The sequence below is a fragment of the Zophobas morio genome, unplaced genomic scaffold, assembly GCF_036711695.1.
Source record: "Zophobas morio isolate AGI-343-1 ecotype UQ-CSIRO unplaced genomic scaffold, CSIRO_AGI_Zmor_V1 ptg000021l, whole genome shotgun sequence".
Taxonomy (NCBI): domain Eukaryota; kingdom Metazoa; phylum Arthropoda; class Insecta; order Coleoptera; family Tenebrionidae; genus Zophobas; species Zophobas morio.
This window is the reverse complement of record NW_026972126.1, coordinates 16,848,896-16,867,616: the sequence shown is the minus strand read 5'-3', so window position 1 is coordinate 16,867,616 and position 18,721 is coordinate 16,848,896. Positions and strand designations below refer to the sequence as shown.

The following is an 18,721-nucleotide window of genomic DNA, read 5'->3' as shown; positions in this document are numbered from 1 at the left end:
ACGTTTTACCATCAACGCGGTATTCCTAAAATATACTTAATATTTGATAACAATAGAATCAGTTCATTATAGTGTTTGGAGATTATCTGTCTGAATAAGATTGCCAACGAACAACAGACAACAGACAGACAGAAACGCAAAATTTAGTTTTTCATATTCAAGGTAGTACATTATTTTGTGTAACTATCTTAAATCCATGATTCTAGAGCTTATTTTCGTTTGCTGAGCTACCAAAAACCGCAAAAGTGTACACAAAAATCCTCTGGCGAAAAAAATAAGAAGAAATGAAATCAACCAATTAAAGTTTGTACTTTCGCCAAAAATTTTACTCACCGAATTCAAGCTGTTCACCGTATAATTCGTCTTCTTCAACACTTCATCCTTCTTCTGCACCACCTTCTCCAGCTTCGTCGAACTCTCCTCCAACCTACCAATCAGCTGCTTCAAATGCGCATTCTGCTCATCCATCTCCCTCCTCCCTTCCACACTCTTCTCGTACTTCTTCTTCAAAACCTCCAACTCGCCCCTGCACTCGTTCAACTCCTCATTCCTCAGCTCCAACTGCCCCTTACACGCCTTCATCTTCCCCTTATCAACGTCAATCTGCGTTTTGAACGTGTGCACCTTCTCCTCCAGCGACTCCTTCAACTTCGAGACCTGCTCGTGGCACTGCTGGACGTGATACAGCAGTTGGTGCGACCTGTTCAACTCCGCCGACAACTGCGCGTTTCTGTGCTGGAGGTGGGTGCACCTCTCTGAAGCCGCTTCCACGCTGGCCATCGCCGCGCGCTCTGCGTTACCCATGGACGCTAGTTTGTACTCGTATAATTCTATGACGTCGGAGGTTAGGACCGAGCTGAACTGCTTCTGGGCGAAGACTTCGCGGAGTTTCGTCAGGAGGGTGTCGATTTTGTTGATTTGGGTGACGGAGAGGACGGGGAAGTTGAGGTCTTGGGTGTGTACGCTGGAGGAGGAGGTGCGTTTGAGGTCGGGGAGGGTGGTCACTTGGAGGGAGGTCATGATTTCGGCGACGGCTTTGTGGGGGAAGGAGGAGAGGGCTGACATTTCTAAGACAATGGTTTTTTCGTCTCGGGAGCTTTGGCAGAGGCATTGGGCCAGGATCATTTGTGTTTGCCTAAGAAACGGAAAATATGGAAATGTTATTTTATTATATATTTCAAAAAACTTGAATATGGTTAAAATAGTGATTTTATACCAAAAATCATTGATTTAAAAAAAACACGATTTATCTGTTTAATTTTACAATTTTATGAAATTTATAATTTATTTATTTCATCTGCATTTAAAGGCCGTAATATAGGGCCATCAAAATCAGTATTACTGGTTGCCTAAATAGCGTGCATGGCATGACAAGAGCTTTTTTGCCCACTTGGATTTGTTTCTAATAATATCGTAAATTCATTGTGCCAATCTAACGCTGAATTTAATACTTTACCACCCTTTATGACATGGGACAAAAAGTCCAATACCAGAATTTTTAAAATTCGTTTTTATACATCATCAGTTCTGCAGTGAAACGTTGTATACTTACCGAGAGAGCAATCAAAAACACGATCAAAGATAGATACGAATTTGTGAAAGTTTGTCTTTGATCGTTACGTGTTCAACCCAAACTTTAAAATTGACGGTACTCTGAAAAGACAAAACTTCTATCAAAGACAAATCCTGAATTATAAGTTTTGATTTTGTGAATCCCTAGACGTTAAAATCAAGACAGGTATGGATTGTTAAACTACTGGTTAAAGAGCATGCGATGCGTATGTTCCAAGTGAGATTTATTTTTATCATAAAATTTTGTGATCACGTCATCAACTTTTTCCAATTAAAAAAGTGACAGAACGCGACAAAAAGAATACAAAAATAGTAATAAAAAAGAGATAATAAAAGCGATAATAACAGGCTAAAAAGTCGCAAAAATGTGAGAAAAGTGACAAAACCGATAAAAGAAGCTAAAAAAGGGTCTACGAAAAGTGACCAAAAAACACTGGGCAATCCAAAAAGGCAAAACACCCATTAAAAAATGCGACAAAAAAATACGTCGAAAAAAGGCGCAAAAAAGCGCCAGAAAAGATGACAAAAATAGTCGATAAAATGAGAAAAAATGCTAGGGGAAAAAATTATAAAAAAATCGCTGCAAAACAAGCCAAAAGAACACGACAAAATGCAAAAAAGGGGAAAAACAGCAAAAAAAAAGGAGGACAAAAAATGTGATAAAACGACAAAAGGGGAACAAAAAGAAGGTCCAAAAGGCGACAAGAAAGGGCCATAAAAAAGGGACTCAAAAATATAACAAAAAAGATGAAAAGAAAAATGCAAAAAGACCAGGAAACGCGAAGAAAAGCAAAAAACAATGCGACAAAAAAAGAAAGACATTAAAAAAGAATAAAAAAGCGATAAAAAAGGCCAAAGAAGTTATAAAAAACGGCTAAAAAATTACCAAAAAAATGTGAGTAACAAAAGCGCCAAAAAAGACAATGAGAAAAAAACGACAAAAGGCGACAAAGAAAAGCGAAAAAAAAGACGAAAAAGAGACGAAAAGACCAATCAAGAAAATAATACCAAGAGATTTATTAAAAAAAATGCAACAAAAAAGAAGCGATGAAAAAGGCCGACGAGAATAAGACGACGAAAAAATCAACAAAGAAACGCAAAAAAAAGATGACAAAAATTATGGAAAAGGAGTCATTAAAAAAAAGTGTAATTCCATAAAAAAAAAACAGTCAATAGAATGCGACAAAAAGTCCCAAAAAAATCGAAAAAAACGGGACAAAAACTAAAAATGCGCTAAAAAACCTACACAAAAAAGCGACCAAAAAAAAGGCAACAAACAAAAAAAAGATAAAAAAAAAACAAAATAAAGAAAAGCGACAAAGAATCCGAAAAAACAACGATAAAGAAAGGCGAAAGAAAAAAGGCTACAAAAAAGAAAAAAAGGCTACAAAAAACCGCAACCAAAAAAAGACAACAGATAAAACGCAAAAATAAGACGGCAAAAACTCAAAAAAAGGAAAAAAACAACGAAAAAAAAAGGAGGGATAAAACGACAAAAAAGGAACAAAAAGAGTCAAAAAAGCGGTAAGAAAAGGCTGACAAAAAAGAACTCAAAAATATGACCAAAAAAAAAGGTGATAGGAAAAGTGCGGTTAAAAACCAAACAGAAAAAAAAAACAAAAAATGGGGTGATTAAAAAACAATAATAAAGTAAGAATAATTACAAAAAAAAAATACAAGAAGAAAACGGGAAGAAAAGCAAAAAAACAGTGCGACAAAAAATACGAATGACAAAAAATGTCATTAAAAAAGAGGACAAAAAAGGTAATACAAAAAAGGACAAAAAAAGTTATTAAAAAGGATCAAAACATTGAAACAAAAAAAAAATGCAAAAAAGGTGACTAACAAAAGCGCCAAAAGAACGTGGCAAAAAAAAGGCAATGAGAAAAATGTGACAAAGGAAAGCGTAAAAAAGGGTAGGCACCGAAAAAACGTGACAAAAAAAGGGCGACAGGAAAAAGACGACGAAAAAAGACAGCAAATAATTGCGAAAAAAGACGACAAAGAAAAAGATGGAAAAAAATGTTCATTAAAAAAACGTGGAATTCAATAAAAAAAACAGCACACAAAATGGTATAAAAAGTCTCAAAAAAAAGAGAAAACGGGACAAAAGCTACCAAAAGGAGAGGTAACAAATAAAAACAAGATAAAAAAAAGAAACAAAGAAAACCGACAAAAAAAGACAAGACAAAAATCCAAAAAACACGAAAAAGAGACGAAAAAACCTATCAAGAAAATAATACCAAAAAAGATTTATAAAAAAAATGCGACAAAAAAGAAGCGATGAAAAAGGCCGACGAGAAATGCAACAAAGAAACGTAAAAAAAGATGACAAAAATGATGGAAAAGGAGTCATTAAAAAAAAGTGTAATTCCATAAAAAAAGTCAATAGAATGCGACAAAAATTTAAAATGCGCTAAAACACCTACACAAAAAAGCGACCAAAAAGATAAAAAACCAAAATAAAGAAAAGCGACAAAGAATCCGAAAAAACAACTATAAAGAAAGACGAAAGAAAAAACGCAACCAAAAAGCAAATAAAAGGCTACAAAAAAACGCAACCAAAAAAAGACAACAGATAAAACGCGAAAACAAGACCGCAAATTAAAAAAAAAAAAACAAAAAAAGAGGGACAAAGGGCGATTAAAAATGAAGAAAATGTAAATAAAAAACAAAAAAAAAACGCGAACAAGCCCACGAAAAAAACACGACAAAAACTCAAAAAAAGGAAAAAACAACGAAAAAAAACCAGGAAGGATAAAACGACAAAAAGGGAACAAAAAGAGAGTCAAAAAAACGGTAAGAAAAGGGCGACAAAAAAGAACTCAAAAATATGACAAAAAAAGTGATGAAAATACAAACAGAAAAAAAAACACAAAATGGGGTGATTAAAAAGCAGAATAATAACAAAAAAAAAAGACAAGAAGAAAACCGGAAGAAAAGTAACAACAGTGCGACAAAAAATACGAATGACAAAAAATGTCATTAAAAAAGAGGACAAAAAAGGTTATACAAAAGAGGACAAAAGAAATTATAGAAAAGCCCCAAAATATATAAAAAAAAAAACTGCAAATAAAGGTGACTAACAAAAGCGCCAAAAAAACGTGGAAAAAAATGGTCATTAAAATAACGTGAAATTCAATAAAAAAAAACAGCTCACCAAATGGTACTAAAAGTCCAAAAAAAAAAGAAAAAACGGCACAAAAGCTACCAAAAGGAAAGGTAACAAATAAAAACTAATAAAACGCGAAAACAAAACGGCAAAGAAAGGCGAAAAAAAAAAAACAAGAAAAATGGCGATAAAAAAAAATGAAGAAAATGTGAATAAACAGGCAAAAAATACGATAAATCAAGGCGACAAAAAAACTAGACGAAAAAACGCATTATGAAAGTGACACAAAAAAGGCAACAAATAAAAAAATATATAAAACCGAAACAAAAAAAAAAATTACAAAAAAAAGCGACAATAAAATAGAGAAAAAAAACGACAACAAAGATGAAAAACAGGAAAAAAAAGTGCGAAAAAACAACAAAGTTGGTAAAAAAGTGATAAGAAACAATAAGGGGCAGGAAAAGTACAGTAAGGTCAAAAAACACAAGAAAAAGTCAAAAAGACAAAAACTACAAAAAAAGTGAAAATGGGCAATAAAAAATCAACAAAAAAGGACAACGAAGCAAAAGAAAAAGCTACAAAAAAAAATACCAAAAAAAGACAACGATTAAAACGCGAAAACAAGGCGGCAAAGAAGGGCGAAAAAAAGATGACATAAAAGGAGGAAAAAAAGCGATTAAAAAACAAAAAAAAAAGGAAGAAAATGTGAATATTATTATAAAAATAAACAACAGGCAAAAACTGCGATGAAACACAAAAAAAACCAGGCCGAATAAACGGGACAAAAAAGACGAAAAAAATGCATCATTAAAGTGACATAAAAAGCAACAAATAAAAACCATTTAAAACCGAAACAAAAAAGTGACAAAAAAGGCAGCAATAAAAATGCGAAAAAAAAAACACGAGAAAGACGAAAAAAAAAAGCAAAAAAGGGATAAGAAAATGTGAAAAACAACGCGATAAAAGGACTCAAAAAACAAAAAAAAACCGGTGAAAATGGACAATAAAAAAATACAACAAAAAAGTACAACAAAACAAAAGCACAAAGCGAAAAAAAAAACAACAAAAAAGCGACAGAGACGAGATCAATAAAAATTTCGACAAAAAATGCGACATAAAGAGCGAAAAAAAAAGGGCAACGAGAAAAAGACAACGAAAAAATGCTAGAAAACTAATTAAAAAAAAATTCGGAAAAAAAAAGACACAAAAAAGCGACCAAAAGGAAAAAAGACGAGAAAAAATAAAGCAAAGAAAGGTGTAAAAAAGGCGACAAAAATAATGGAAAGAAAACAAAATTAATAAAACAAAAAAGGAGGGAAAATGCTAGGTAAAAACAATAAAAAAAAAAACGCCACAAAGCAAGCCGAAGAAAAAACACGACAAAAAACACAAAAAAAGGAAAAACAGCGAAAAAAAGAACAAAAACCATGACAAAGCGAAAAAAAGAGCAACAAAAAAGGTGACAGGAAAAATTTGATTAAAAAACAAAACAAAAAGCGCGATTACAAAAACAAAACAAAAAATTATTAAAAAAAAAAAACAATAGTGAGAAAAATAACAAACAAAAGACAAGGAAACGCGATGAAAACCAAAAAACATTGCGACAAAAAAACGAAAGGCAAAAAAATATTAAAAAGACGGACAAAAAAATGTGAAAATAGGGACTCAAAAAAAAACGCGACAAAACTACAAAAACCGCGGCAAAAAAGAGATTAATAAAAATTTCGATAAAAAACGCGACAAAAAAAGTGGCGGCGAGAGACGCTTGACAAAAAAATGCTACAAAACTACGAAAAAACGCGTAAAAAAGACATAAAAAGCGACCAAAAAGGAAAGGTGACAAACAAAAGAGAGATAAAAAACCGACACAAAGAAAAGCGACAAAAAAGGCGAAAAAACGACAGACGAAAAAAGCGATCAAAAAAAATTAAAAAGGCTACAAAATAAAACGCAAAGAGAAGGCATTAAAAAAAAGAGGTCAAAAACGACAAAAAGGGAAAAAACAAAACAAAAAAAAAACACGAAAAAGGTGACCAACATAGTGGTAAAAATGCGACAAACAAAAAGGGGACAAAGAAAAACAAATCAAGACGACAAAAAATGTGGAAAGACGCGATAAGAAAAGAATAAAAAAATGCGACAAAACAAGGCGATAAAAAAAGAGACAAAAACGACAAAAAAGCGACTCAAAAGGGGCGACGGAAAAATATTCAACAAAAAAAAAAACTATAAGAATATTAATACACCGATGAACCACAAATGTTGGTATAAACCCGTAGTATTTACTTACTATGGATGTCAAATTGTGCATTTTAGAAAAGACTTCATTAATACAGTAAAATTTTGAGATGACGTCAGATTCAAAAAAAAATTTGACGAGAGATTTAATTTGATTTCAGACCGCTCGGTTTATCGCTTCTAAGTTAAATTGTAAAATGTCGCTTTACAATTTTGGCGTTTTTTACCAAAAATCTAGACGTCTCAGGCAAAAAATAGTTTACAGAATTTAAGTAGGATTTTTTTTTTTTAGTGGGTTGATCAGACGTCTTACCAGCTAAATGATACTTTTAAAATATACCAACAATATATATTATGTTATATTTCTGCAATATACGTACTTGTTGGCCATCACATTTCCCTGTAAATTCATCCACGACGCGTCATACTTGGCCAACTCGTTCACCAGCGCGATCCCATGCACGTACAAATTAATCGTCTCCACGTTGGCCATATCCAAATCGCTCGCTTTAGCCTTCACCGGCTCCTCCACGTCCTGCAGACACCCGAAAATCTTACACACCGTCGCCAGCTTCAAGTCCTCCAAAATCTTCGGCCTGATCGACGGCACCTGCGCCATTATCTTCAGCAACTGGAACAACCCCGCGATCTTCAAATTTTGCTCAAGGTACTCCGGCCCGTCCTCATTCCGACTGCAGTCTAGCGTGGTCAAAAAAATCGGAAGACCCTGTACAAGGGGCTCTAGTATTCCGTTGTCATTTTTATCCACATTTACCGCAACGGATTTCAACACGGCCAAAGCCTGGGAGGAGACTAAGTCCGTGTGGATCCACTTTAAAGCTAACTGGATAAGGCCGGCGTACATGGAAGTGACGGCGGGAAGCCGGAGCTGGATAAGGAAATTTAGGAATTCGAATACTAGGCTAATACACTCGGGGTCCCGATTTTCGACGTTACTGTCGCCGGTTTCCATGGAGTGGTTGTTTTGGACGATCTTGAAGAAAACGGTTAATGTAAAGCCCACCGGAATTCAGTACCTACATCTAATAACGCCGCCAGTTGCTGGTCGTAGCGCTCGTTTTTGACTAGATTTTCCAAGGAGTTTTGCTTCCCCATGTCGAGGAAAAACTCGACGACTTGTCGCAGCAGAATCGAGTCGCGTATCCTATACGCTTCGATGACGGATTCGAAAGTCACCTTTATGACTTTCAGGAGAATATTATCGGGGATGTCGCCGTTCATGTAGTCCAAAAAAATCAAAAGCTTGCAGGTGTGAATTTCAATAGTGGGTCCCTACAATTACCACAGTCATTACTACTTTATAATAATAATAATAATAATAATTAGAGAGCGGATTTCTAGGTTTAATGCTTTTTGTGAAAAATGTAAGCACTTCAAAACTTTTTTATATCTGTAACTATGGTACAATTTGGAGTCATTTGACACATTTTTTTAATGCTTATTTGCTCTTTTTTCAATTTTATGCATATTAAAACTTATATGCTTATTTTATGCTTTTGGACGAATATGAGTTTTAATGCATATTTTGTTCAAATGCCGGCCTTGTCGGGATGACAAATACTTGTTAGTTAGGCGTATCGTATCGTATGCATTTTACCTGGACTTGACCATTGAAGTACACTTAGTCAAGACCCTTTCTGTGAATAGGTTCCGGTCGTTTGGGTAATAAAATTTTATTATAGGATTGGAAAAATACTCCATAGATTTTATGACTTTAAATCTTTACTTCCGTTGATAATGAATTAAAGCTTTTAACCAGATGTTCTTTTTTGGCATTTTGCGGCAAGACCGTTGAAGATTTTCTAGAAAAAAGGATTATTGTACCCAACTACCTACCTTAAAATTTTTCTAATGGAAACTTTTAAGTAAATGAACCGTTTATTTCACAACCATCAGTCTATCGCATCTGTCGTAGTACAGTGTTATACGTGGTTCTCCCTTGTTACATGTTGAGTTCTTTTTGGTAATATTACTCATATTTTAAAAGAATGCCGAAAGTAAAATCGACGCCGGATGAGTGGATAAGGGATTTTCCAGAATTAAAATTAGAAAACAACAAAATATTCTGCAGAGCTTGTGTGAAAACCGCAAGCCCACTATTTTTTTTTTTATCTATTTTCCTTTGTCAATCCTGTATATGTACGTTGTTTTAGATTCAAAGTGATAAAAAATATAACGTGACGCAACATGTCACAACGACTCATCATGTAGAAAGGAAAAAAATGTTTGAAGTTTCTAAAATTAAACAGCAGACCAAACATGAATCTGTTGCATCTACTTCCACAAAAGATGAGCAGTTTCAGTTTAATTTCGCTTTATGTAAAATGACGATCCAGTCCAATATACCTTTAAAAAAATTGGAGAAAGGCCTTCTTCAAGAATTCCTTGAAAAACACTGCAATCGACATATTCCGGTTGAAAGTACTCTCCGAAAAAATTATGTAGGCCCAGTGTTTCAGCAAGTTTACAACGAAATTAAACATCGCATTGGAGATAATTATTTATGGTTCGCTGTCGATGAAACAACCGATAGTTGTGGAAGATACGTGGCAAGTTTAATTGTTGGAATCTTAAATGAAAATTTCCCTAGTCAAGGGCATGTAGTAAGTTTGAAAATGTTAGATAAAACAAATGGCAATACGATTACCAGATTTGTAAATGACAGTCTTACGTCACTATTTTTACCAAATGCCGTACCGGAGAATAAAATTTTATTGATGATCTCGGATGCAGCTCGTTAGATGTTGAAAGCAGAGAATAATCTAAAAATATTGGGCTTGTAATTAAATGATAAGTATAAAATGCATTTTTTTTTAGGTAACTTAAATAGTTTGTTACGTACATTAATAAGTTTGTTCAGTAGAAATTGTAAGTGTTAAAATAAAACCTGACCAGTACAATGTGCAAGTATTTAATTGTGCTGTGTTTAGTAAAAATAATAGATGTTCAGTAGAAATGCTAGAGTGTCTGGTTGACCTAACTGGCGAAGGAACGTTTTAATGAATACCCATATTTAGTAAAAAATAGTAATCTATAAGTACATAGTAATTGTAACAATAGGTAGGAAACAATATTTTTAATAAATAAAGTCCTATACATTGTTCTTTATAAAAATTAACATAAAATTGTAAGAAAAAAAAATAGATCACATTTAAATATAGAATACACTTTCATGTATAAAAAAAATAAAAATAAACAGTAAAATAATAATAACAATAAACGTTCTTCATTGTTTCAATTATAACAAATAAATGCAGTGGCGTAAATAGCACCCCCGCAGACCGTAACGTAACCGATATATTTTTTTAAAATGTGCAATTTTTAAAGAAGGGGTTTTCATTGGAATTGAAAATAAGATCAGGTAAATTAATAGCTATTTAACGAACAAGTTTGTTGATAAAGGTGATTAATAATCGAGATATTTTAACGCGCGAGGAACGAGTTTTTATATTTTTTCTTTTTCTCAATTTGAAATGTTTCAGTTTTTGGATTTTTCAATTTTTTTTGTTTTCAATTTTTCGTTTCTTCAATTTTTGATTTGCAGGTTTTCTAATTTTCATTTTAGATATGTAATAATAATTATAATTTTTATTAGAGTTGTTCACTTTTTCAATTTTTCGTTTTTGGAATTTTTTAATTTTTCGATCTTTGAAATGTTAGTTTTTGGACTTTACGAATATTTTTCGATTTAATTCGTTCTTTGATTCATTAATTTTTTCTCAATTTCTAGTTTTTCAATGTTTCTATTTTTCGTTTCTTCAGTTCTACAATTTTGTCAAATAAATGTTATATAAATTAAAAAAAAGTAACAGTGTACCTATGGTCTATGAATCCGTATTGAATTTTTATCTTCGACATCGAAATTTTTGTGGAAAAATAAAACAAAATTGAATTACAATTTTTCGATTTCTTGATTTCTCGATTTTTAGTTTACTTACTTTTTCGATATTTCAATTTTACAATTTTTGCAATTTAAAAAAAAATTTCATTTATACATTTCTCAATTTCTCTATTAATCAATTCTTTGATTTTTCGATTTTTCCTCTTTCCAATTTATCGATTTTTCAGTTTTTCGATTTCTCAAGTTTTCGTTGTTGCAATTTTGGGATTTTTCAATATCTCCAATTTTTTAATTTACAATTTTTCACTTTTTTGATACATCGATTTCTCGATCTTTCGATTTTTAAAATTTCTGATTTTTCGAATTTTGAATATTTTGATTAATCGTTTTTTTTTAAGTTTAAATATGTATTTCAGTTTTAAATTTTCCGGTTTTTCGATTTCTCCATTTCACGGAACTTTTGATGTCTCAATTTTTTAATTTCGATTTCTCGGATTTTCCATTTTTCAATTTTTTATTTCTTCAAGTTTTTAGATTTTTAAAATTCTTCATTTTTCGATTTTATGTTTTGTTATGCTTCGATCTCCCGATTTTAACCTTTTCAACGTGTTTTGCAATTTTTCGATTTTAGAATTTTCGATTTCTTACATCTCGATTTTTCGTTTTTTTGATTTTAAAATGTTTTTACTTTTCGTTCTTTTTTTCAAGTTTTCGATTTCTCAATTTTTCAACATTTCAATTTTGAGAATCTCTATATTTTTCAGTTTTTTGATATTTTCATTTTTCAACTTTTTAAATTTTGATTTTTCGACTTACCGGAAATCGATTTTTGGGTTTTTCAATTTTTCGACTTTTCAGTTTTGAGATATTTTCAATTTGTCGATTTTTTAGTTTTTCATTTCTTCAGTTTTTCGGTTTTTCAAGTTTTCGAATTTTTAAATTTAAAATTTTTCAATTTTTCGATTTTATTTTTTTTACGTTCCGATTTCCCGATTTTAATTTTTTTTATGCTTTTCGATCTTTGGTTTTTCTAAATTTTCATTTTTCCATTTCTCAATTTCTCGATTTTTCGACTTTTTGATTTTGTGTTTTTTTTAATGTTAAATTTTTCGTTATTGTAATTTTTCTATTTTTTAAATTTTAGATATTTAGATTTTTCGACATCTTGAATTCTCGATCTTTTTTCAGTTTGAATTCCTCGGTTTGTCGATTTTCCAAAATTTCGATTTTTCAATCTTTCGACTTTTCAGTTTTGAAAATTTTCGATTTCTCGATTTTTCAGTTTTGATTTTCCAACTTTTAGATGTTTCAAATTTTAGACTTTGCAAATTTCACGAGTTTTCAGTTTTTAATTTCGTCAATTTTTCGTGTGGGTTTTTAATTTTCTTTATTTTTTCAATTTTCGGCTTTCAATTTTCCGTTTTTTTAATTTTTCATTTGCAGTTTTTCTAGTTTTCATTTTAATTATGTAACACTCCTAATAACTATAATTTTTAAAGTTGTTCACTTTTTCAGTTTTTCGTTTTTGGAATTTTTCAATTTTTCGGTGTTTGAATGTCACAGTTTTTGGACTTCACAATTTTCAAGATTCTATAATTTTTCGATTTTACAATTTTTGAACTTTCCAATTTTTCAATTCGAATGATTTTTCTTCTTTCCCATTCTTCGATTCATTCATTTTTTTTTTTAGATTTGTAAGTTTCTCTTTTTTTAGTTTTTCATTGTTTCAGTTTTTCATTTTTTCGAGTTTTTAACTTTTCGAATAAACAAAATCGAAAAATTATAAAATAGAAAAATTGTAAAACTGAAAAAGTAGAAAATGAAAGCTTCGAAATATAAAAAAATTGGAAATCAAGAACTTAAAAAATCAAAGATTGAAAATGTAAAAAATTGAATAAACAAAAAATTATAAAATCCAAAGAAACATTGAAAAAATAAAGGTAATGGAAAAATGAAAATATCGAAAATCTGAAAAATATAGAAATTGAAAAATTCCCAAAATTGAGATAGCGAAAACTTAAAAATCGAGAAATCGAAAAATTTTTAAAATAGGAAAATTAAGATATGAGAAATCGAAATTCCAAAAATAGAAAAATTGAAACACATTAAAAAATTAAAATCGGGAAATCGAAACATAAAGATTATAAAAGGAAAAAATGAAAAATTCTAAAAATCGAAAATTTAAAATATATACTAGAAAAATCGAAAATTTTGAAAATCGAAAAACCAAGAAATCGAAATCGAAAACTTGAGACTTCAAAAGATCGAGAAATCGAAATAGGCCGAAATCGGAAAATTCAAAATTGAAATATTTACGTAAAAAAAAGATAAACGGAAAAATCGAAAAACACAAAAAAATCGATAAACCTAGATATGAGAAAAAGAAAATTCCAAAAATCGAAAAATTGAAATACAGATTAAAAAATTTAAAAAATCGAAGTTAAAAAATCGTAAAAACAAATTCCATTCGATTTTCCGTTTTATCGATTTTGCAATTTTTTGTTTTTTCAATTTTTTCCAAATTTTTAATTTTACGATTTTTCATTTTTTAGAATTTTCTACTTTCTGAATAAACAAAATGGAAAAGTTATAAAATAGAAAAATTGTAAAATTGAAAACTCAAAATGAAAAAACGCAAAAGTATAAAATGAAAGCTTCGAGAAATCGAAAAACTTGAGAATATGAAGAAACCGAAAATTCAAAAATCGAAAGATTAAAAATTGAGAAACTTAAAGATCGAAAAATTGCGGTCGAAAACACGAAAATTATTGTAAAATCTAAATATTGAAAATTGGAAAATCGAGGCATTGAATAAACGAAAAATTGTGATATCAAATTCAGAAAATGAAAATTAAAAAATCGGGAAAATGGTATAAAAAAAAAATGAAGAACTTGAAAGAACATCATTACGCAGAATATGTTCATTGCGCTACACATAACCTCAATTTAGTCCTTAATGATTCTGTTAAGAATGTACCAGGAATTTCCGCATTTTATGATTTAATAAATGCTATATACGTCTATTTCAGTGAGAGTTTACCGAGATGGCAACAACTTAACATTGAGATGAAAGAAAATGATAAGTGTGTTATAAAAAAAAAAAACTTTAAAAAAGGTATGCCCCACCAGATGGTCATCGAGATTTAATTCTCTAATTGCCATTAGATATAATCTCTCAACAGTTATGAGCTGAAATTATTTTAACATCAAAAAAGAAAAGTGAAATAGATGAAGCTGTAGCTCTTCGTAAAAAAATGGATTCATTTGAATTTGTTGCTCTATTAGTATTTCAATGCAAAATTTTAGAAAATGTTAATTTAGTCTCAAAAACTTCAAATATTACTTTAGATGAGGTTTGTAAATGGATGGAACATCTAAAAGACAAATTTCAAAGTATACGTGACAATTTTGAACAAATAATGGAGGAATCAAGGAAATGTGCTGATACCTGGAAAATTAACAATTCTTTTTCAAATAAACGTATAAAAAAAGTGAAACTGTTTCATGACGAATTATGTGAAGATACCGTTTTCAAAGATCCCACTGAAAAATTTAAAACAACCGTTTTCTATCCTGCTCTTGATATTTTAAACATTCAAATTAAAGATAGGTTTGAAAGCATGAAAAACGTCAGAAACTATTTTTCTTTTCTGGAACCACAGGAAATGTTGAATAGTACAGATGAAAAATTTGTGGAGGCAGCATCAAAGTTGGCAAATAAATACGAAGAAGATATTTCTAGTGCAATCTGTGGGCAAATCGTTAGTTTTAAAAACAATGTTGTTGGTGAAATTATTCAGCAAAAATAACTAAAATTACAGATATTGCCAAGTTTCTGTTTATGGACAATAATTTTTTAACGGCAGAAAGATCTTTTTCTAAATTAAAATTAATTAAATCGTATTTGCGAAGCACGATGAGTCAAACACGATTAACCAACTTAGCTGTGTTGAGCATTGAGTGTGATCGATCCCAAAAATTAGATCTCGACAGTGTCATACGCGAATTTATGAACTCTCGACAACGTCGAATGAAGCCAGTATAATCAATTAACAATTTTTAAAAATTATATGTGTATAAATTATTATTATTTGTAAATCTGTGTTATTCGGCGCCACTACTGGTAAATCAGTAATTTCATATTAATTTTATATTACTTTTTAAATTTGGTGTATGGGGGCGCTTACTATAAACTGCGGGGGGGGGGGGGGGGGGGGGGCAGTGGAAGTTAGCTACGCCACTGAATAAATGATTCTATATATGTAATAAAGATTAACATGCATATTCTAAAAAAATAATGAGGTTATGTATCATGTGTGGGTGTTAACTATAAAGAACATCATAATTTTCTAACAAACCTGTTCAATTTCTACTGAATGTTATGATTTCTACTGTACATCCAACATTTTTAACTAAGCTTTCGTTATTTTTACAGGACAATAGTTTTATTTACTGAACAAAATGAATAATATACATAACTTCCATGATAAAAACATATCGTTAAAATTAGTTACTGTAACAAAAAAATTGTTATATGACATTTATATTTTCCACTGAACAATTGTATAATAATATATCGGTAAAGGTAACTTGTCGAAAAAATATTATACTGAGCAGAATATTTTTACCGAAAATATTGTACCTCAATTTAATTCACTCTACTTGCATTGCCCATGGTTTAAACAGAGTGGCTGAAGGAATACGTTTGCAGTTTCCTACTGTTAATAAATTAGTGGCAAATGGTAAAAAGATTTTTGTTAAAGCCCCACTTATAAGAGTGCAACATTTTAAGGAAAAATTTCCAAACATACCATTGCCCCCGTGGGGAACATGGTTACAGGTCACATTTTATTATGACAAATATATCAAAAAATTTGAGGAAGTAGTTACGGAGTTTAGCGAAGATTCTTCTCAATCGATTAAAGATTGCATAAATATTTTGGAAAACAAAGATTTGCGACAAGATCTAGCTTTTCTAGGAAGCAATTATCAATTCGTATGTGAGGTAATAGAAAAGTTAGAAAAACCCAACATGTTGTTGGTAGATGCCATAAACTTAGTGAAAGAATTTAAACAACAAGCAAACGCAGTAAGGGGTGATATTGGTACTAGAGTATCTCAAAAACTTGACGAAGTGTTAAATAAAAATGCAGGTTTCGGTGTTCTTTCCGACGTTGCTCGTGTTTTACAAGGCCAGAAGGTGGAAAATTTGGAGTTAGATTCAACATTAGTTGCAAAATTCAAATTTGCGCCAACCATGAGTGTGGATGTTGAACGCACATTCTCCAATTTTAAACACATTTTAAATGATCGGCGAAAAAATTTTACAGTGGACAACTTGGAACATATTACAATCATAAATTGTTTTAAAGAAAACTGAAATACGTGTGTAAAATATAAAGTCTAGGATTATTGTAATAATCAACGCGCGGAATTGTATCTCATACGCTAGAACCAGTGCTGTCGCGGCGATAGTTTGATTACAAATATATTTTTCTTTTGGACTATTTCAACATAATATAACATTTCAAGATTACAAATCTGTGGTCCTGTGGTTGAAAAATTAAAAAGGGCATGAAGTATTATTATTTGAAGTAATATAGTAATATAGAAGTAGTTTTTTTACTAGCTGTAAACACTCCTAGCGACGCACTGGCTACAACCTTGTGGACCAGATCAAGGCGTCCCCGCTACTCGCCGTAAAACACACCTTACTTCAACTGGGGGATTGCAGCGGTGAAACAAATTCCCGCGTACTGGTAATAATATTTTATCCAAAGTTCTAAGAAGTGTTCTTTGATTTGTAATATGATTATGTTTTTAATGCTTTTTCGCTTAAAATAAAACTTTTTTATTGAAAATGTTGCTTATTTAAGCGCTTATTCTTAATTTTTTTGTGCTTATAAATCCGCTCTCTAATAATAATGATAATAAACCTACACTCATCGCCGAGCAAATCTGCAAAATCTTCTTAACGTCGACGTTCCCCAACAACGTGTAAATCGCCGGCAGGTTTTTGTAGCACAAATTTACCAAAATCCCCATCGATAGAGTGATGATTTCCTCGTTCGAGTTCTCGATCCACTCGCTTAGGGTGACCATTAGGTGAGGCAAGTGCGGTATTTGCCACGAGATCTTTATGCCGCAAGTGAGGTCTTGCATCAGTCGGAGTAGTCGAATTTTTTTTTCGTTCGATAGCTGGTCGCTTAGGAGTCTGGAGAGGCTGGGCACGAATTGGTATGTGTGGATTAGGGCTTGACGGGCGGGCGGGTTTCGGCAGATGTTGGAGAGGACGTCCACGCAGTTCCAAGCGAAGGAGGATCTTTGCTCCATCTTGTTCATGAGTTCGTACAAGCTTACAAAAAACTGCGGCGCGATGGTGGAGTGGGGGTCGAAGATGCTGAGGTCGATTGTCACGCTAAGGCTCTGAAAAGAATTTTGTGTGACTTTAAAAAAACGATTTTCAAAGTCTGTTGTGATATTATTTTTTGTACGGTTGTAAAATTACTCATTTTTGATCTAAAGTAGAAGTACGAAGTTTTAGTTGTACAATGACTCTGTAACACCAACTAAATCATCTATCTAATCGTGAAGATGAACAAAAAATAGTCTTCGAAACGTAGAAAAATTGGAGTAAATCGAAGAATCTAGACAACATAAAGACAGTAATAAAAAACGCGATCAAGACAGCCGTGGATTTTGAAAAGTTTGTCTTTGATCGATGCATTTTCGACTCATACTTTCAAATTACCGATATAACAAGCTGAAAATTCTATCAAAATTGCTCTCTCGGAATAATTTATTTGGAATCCTCGCAAAATTTTTGGACGAGCGACAAAAAAAAAGTGAAAGTAGTGACAATAGGGGATAAAAATGAAGATAATAAAAGAGTATAAAAAGGCGACCAAAAAGGTTAGAAAAAGTTCACAAAAATAATGATTCAAAAACTTCGAAAAGGCGAAAAAATGCGTCAAAAATGACCGAAAACAAGAAAAAGATGACAAAATCAACAAAAGAAGACGAAAAAACGCAACAATTAGGATGAAAATGTGTATAAAAAAAGGAATTAAGAGAGGGACGAAAAATACGTGACAAAGAAAAGCAATAAAAATGACCACAAAAAAGCAATAAAAATGACGACAAAAGATTGTTACAAAAAATCCACAAGAACTGTGGGTTTAAAATGCTATAAAATTAGGAATAACAAGCGACAAAAAATCGACGGATAATGCGACAAAAAGCAATAACAAAAGTGATAAAAAAATAACAAAAGAAGGCGAAAAAAGACAATTAAAAATGGAAGACAAAAAACGCCACAAAAAAAAGCGACGAAGAAGACGACAAAAACGAGAAAAACAAAAAAAAAAGACAAAACACGTAAAAAGGCAAAAAGAATGGTTACAAAAAGCTCTCAAAAACCATGACAAAAATATGCTATAAAACTTAAAAACAATAAAAAGCTGCAAAAAAAATGGACCGAAAGACCATCGAAAATGCAAAAGTGATAAAAAACAACAAAAAAAAAAAGAAAAAAGAGATAATGGGGATAAAAGCGACGATAATAAAAGGGGGTTAAAAAAGAAACGAAAAATACTCCAAAAAACGAAGACCAAAAAAAAGATGACAACAAGGCGATTAAAGACAAACATACCACAAAAAAAGAGATAAAGGAGAGGACAAAAGTGAGGGAAAAAAAAAGACAAAAGCATAAAAAAGGCAACAAAAAAGCTACAAAAACCCACAAAAACCACGACAAAAAAAAATGCTATATGGGCATAAAACATATTAAAAAGCTACAAAAAAATTGACCGAAAAAGCAAAAAAGGTACAAAAAAACAACAGAAAACGAAAAAAGCTACAATGGGGATAAAAACGAGGATAACAAACGGGAATTAAGAAAGGAACGAAAAATACTCAACAAATCGAAAGCCAAAAAA

General features: G+C 31.4%; 1 protein-coding gene across 2 annotated transcripts in view; it reads right to left on the bottom strand.

Moving 5' to 3' along the window:
* The window catches only part of LOC135131937 (uncharacterized), a 28,174-nt gene that overhangs the window by 5,203 nt on the left and 4,250 nt on the right, over positions 1–18,721 (bottom strand). Inside the window, exons 2-6 of one of the 2 annotated variants that reach the window (XM_064059808.1) lie at positions 16,725–17,210; positions 7,964–8,215; positions 7,698–7,916; positions 7,303–7,649; positions 334–1,135 (exon numbers count right to left, since the gene is read on the bottom strand). In XM_064059808.1, coding sequence (XP_063915878.1) covers positions 334–1,135; positions 7,303–7,649; positions 7,698–7,916; positions 7,964–8,215; positions 16,725–17,210 — 2,106 coding nt within the window. Of the gene's footprint in view, positions 1–333; positions 1,136–7,302; positions 7,917–7,963; positions 8,216–16,724; positions 17,211–18,721 lie in introns of both variants that reach the window. The other variant, XM_064059807.1, reaches the window with a different exon arrangement.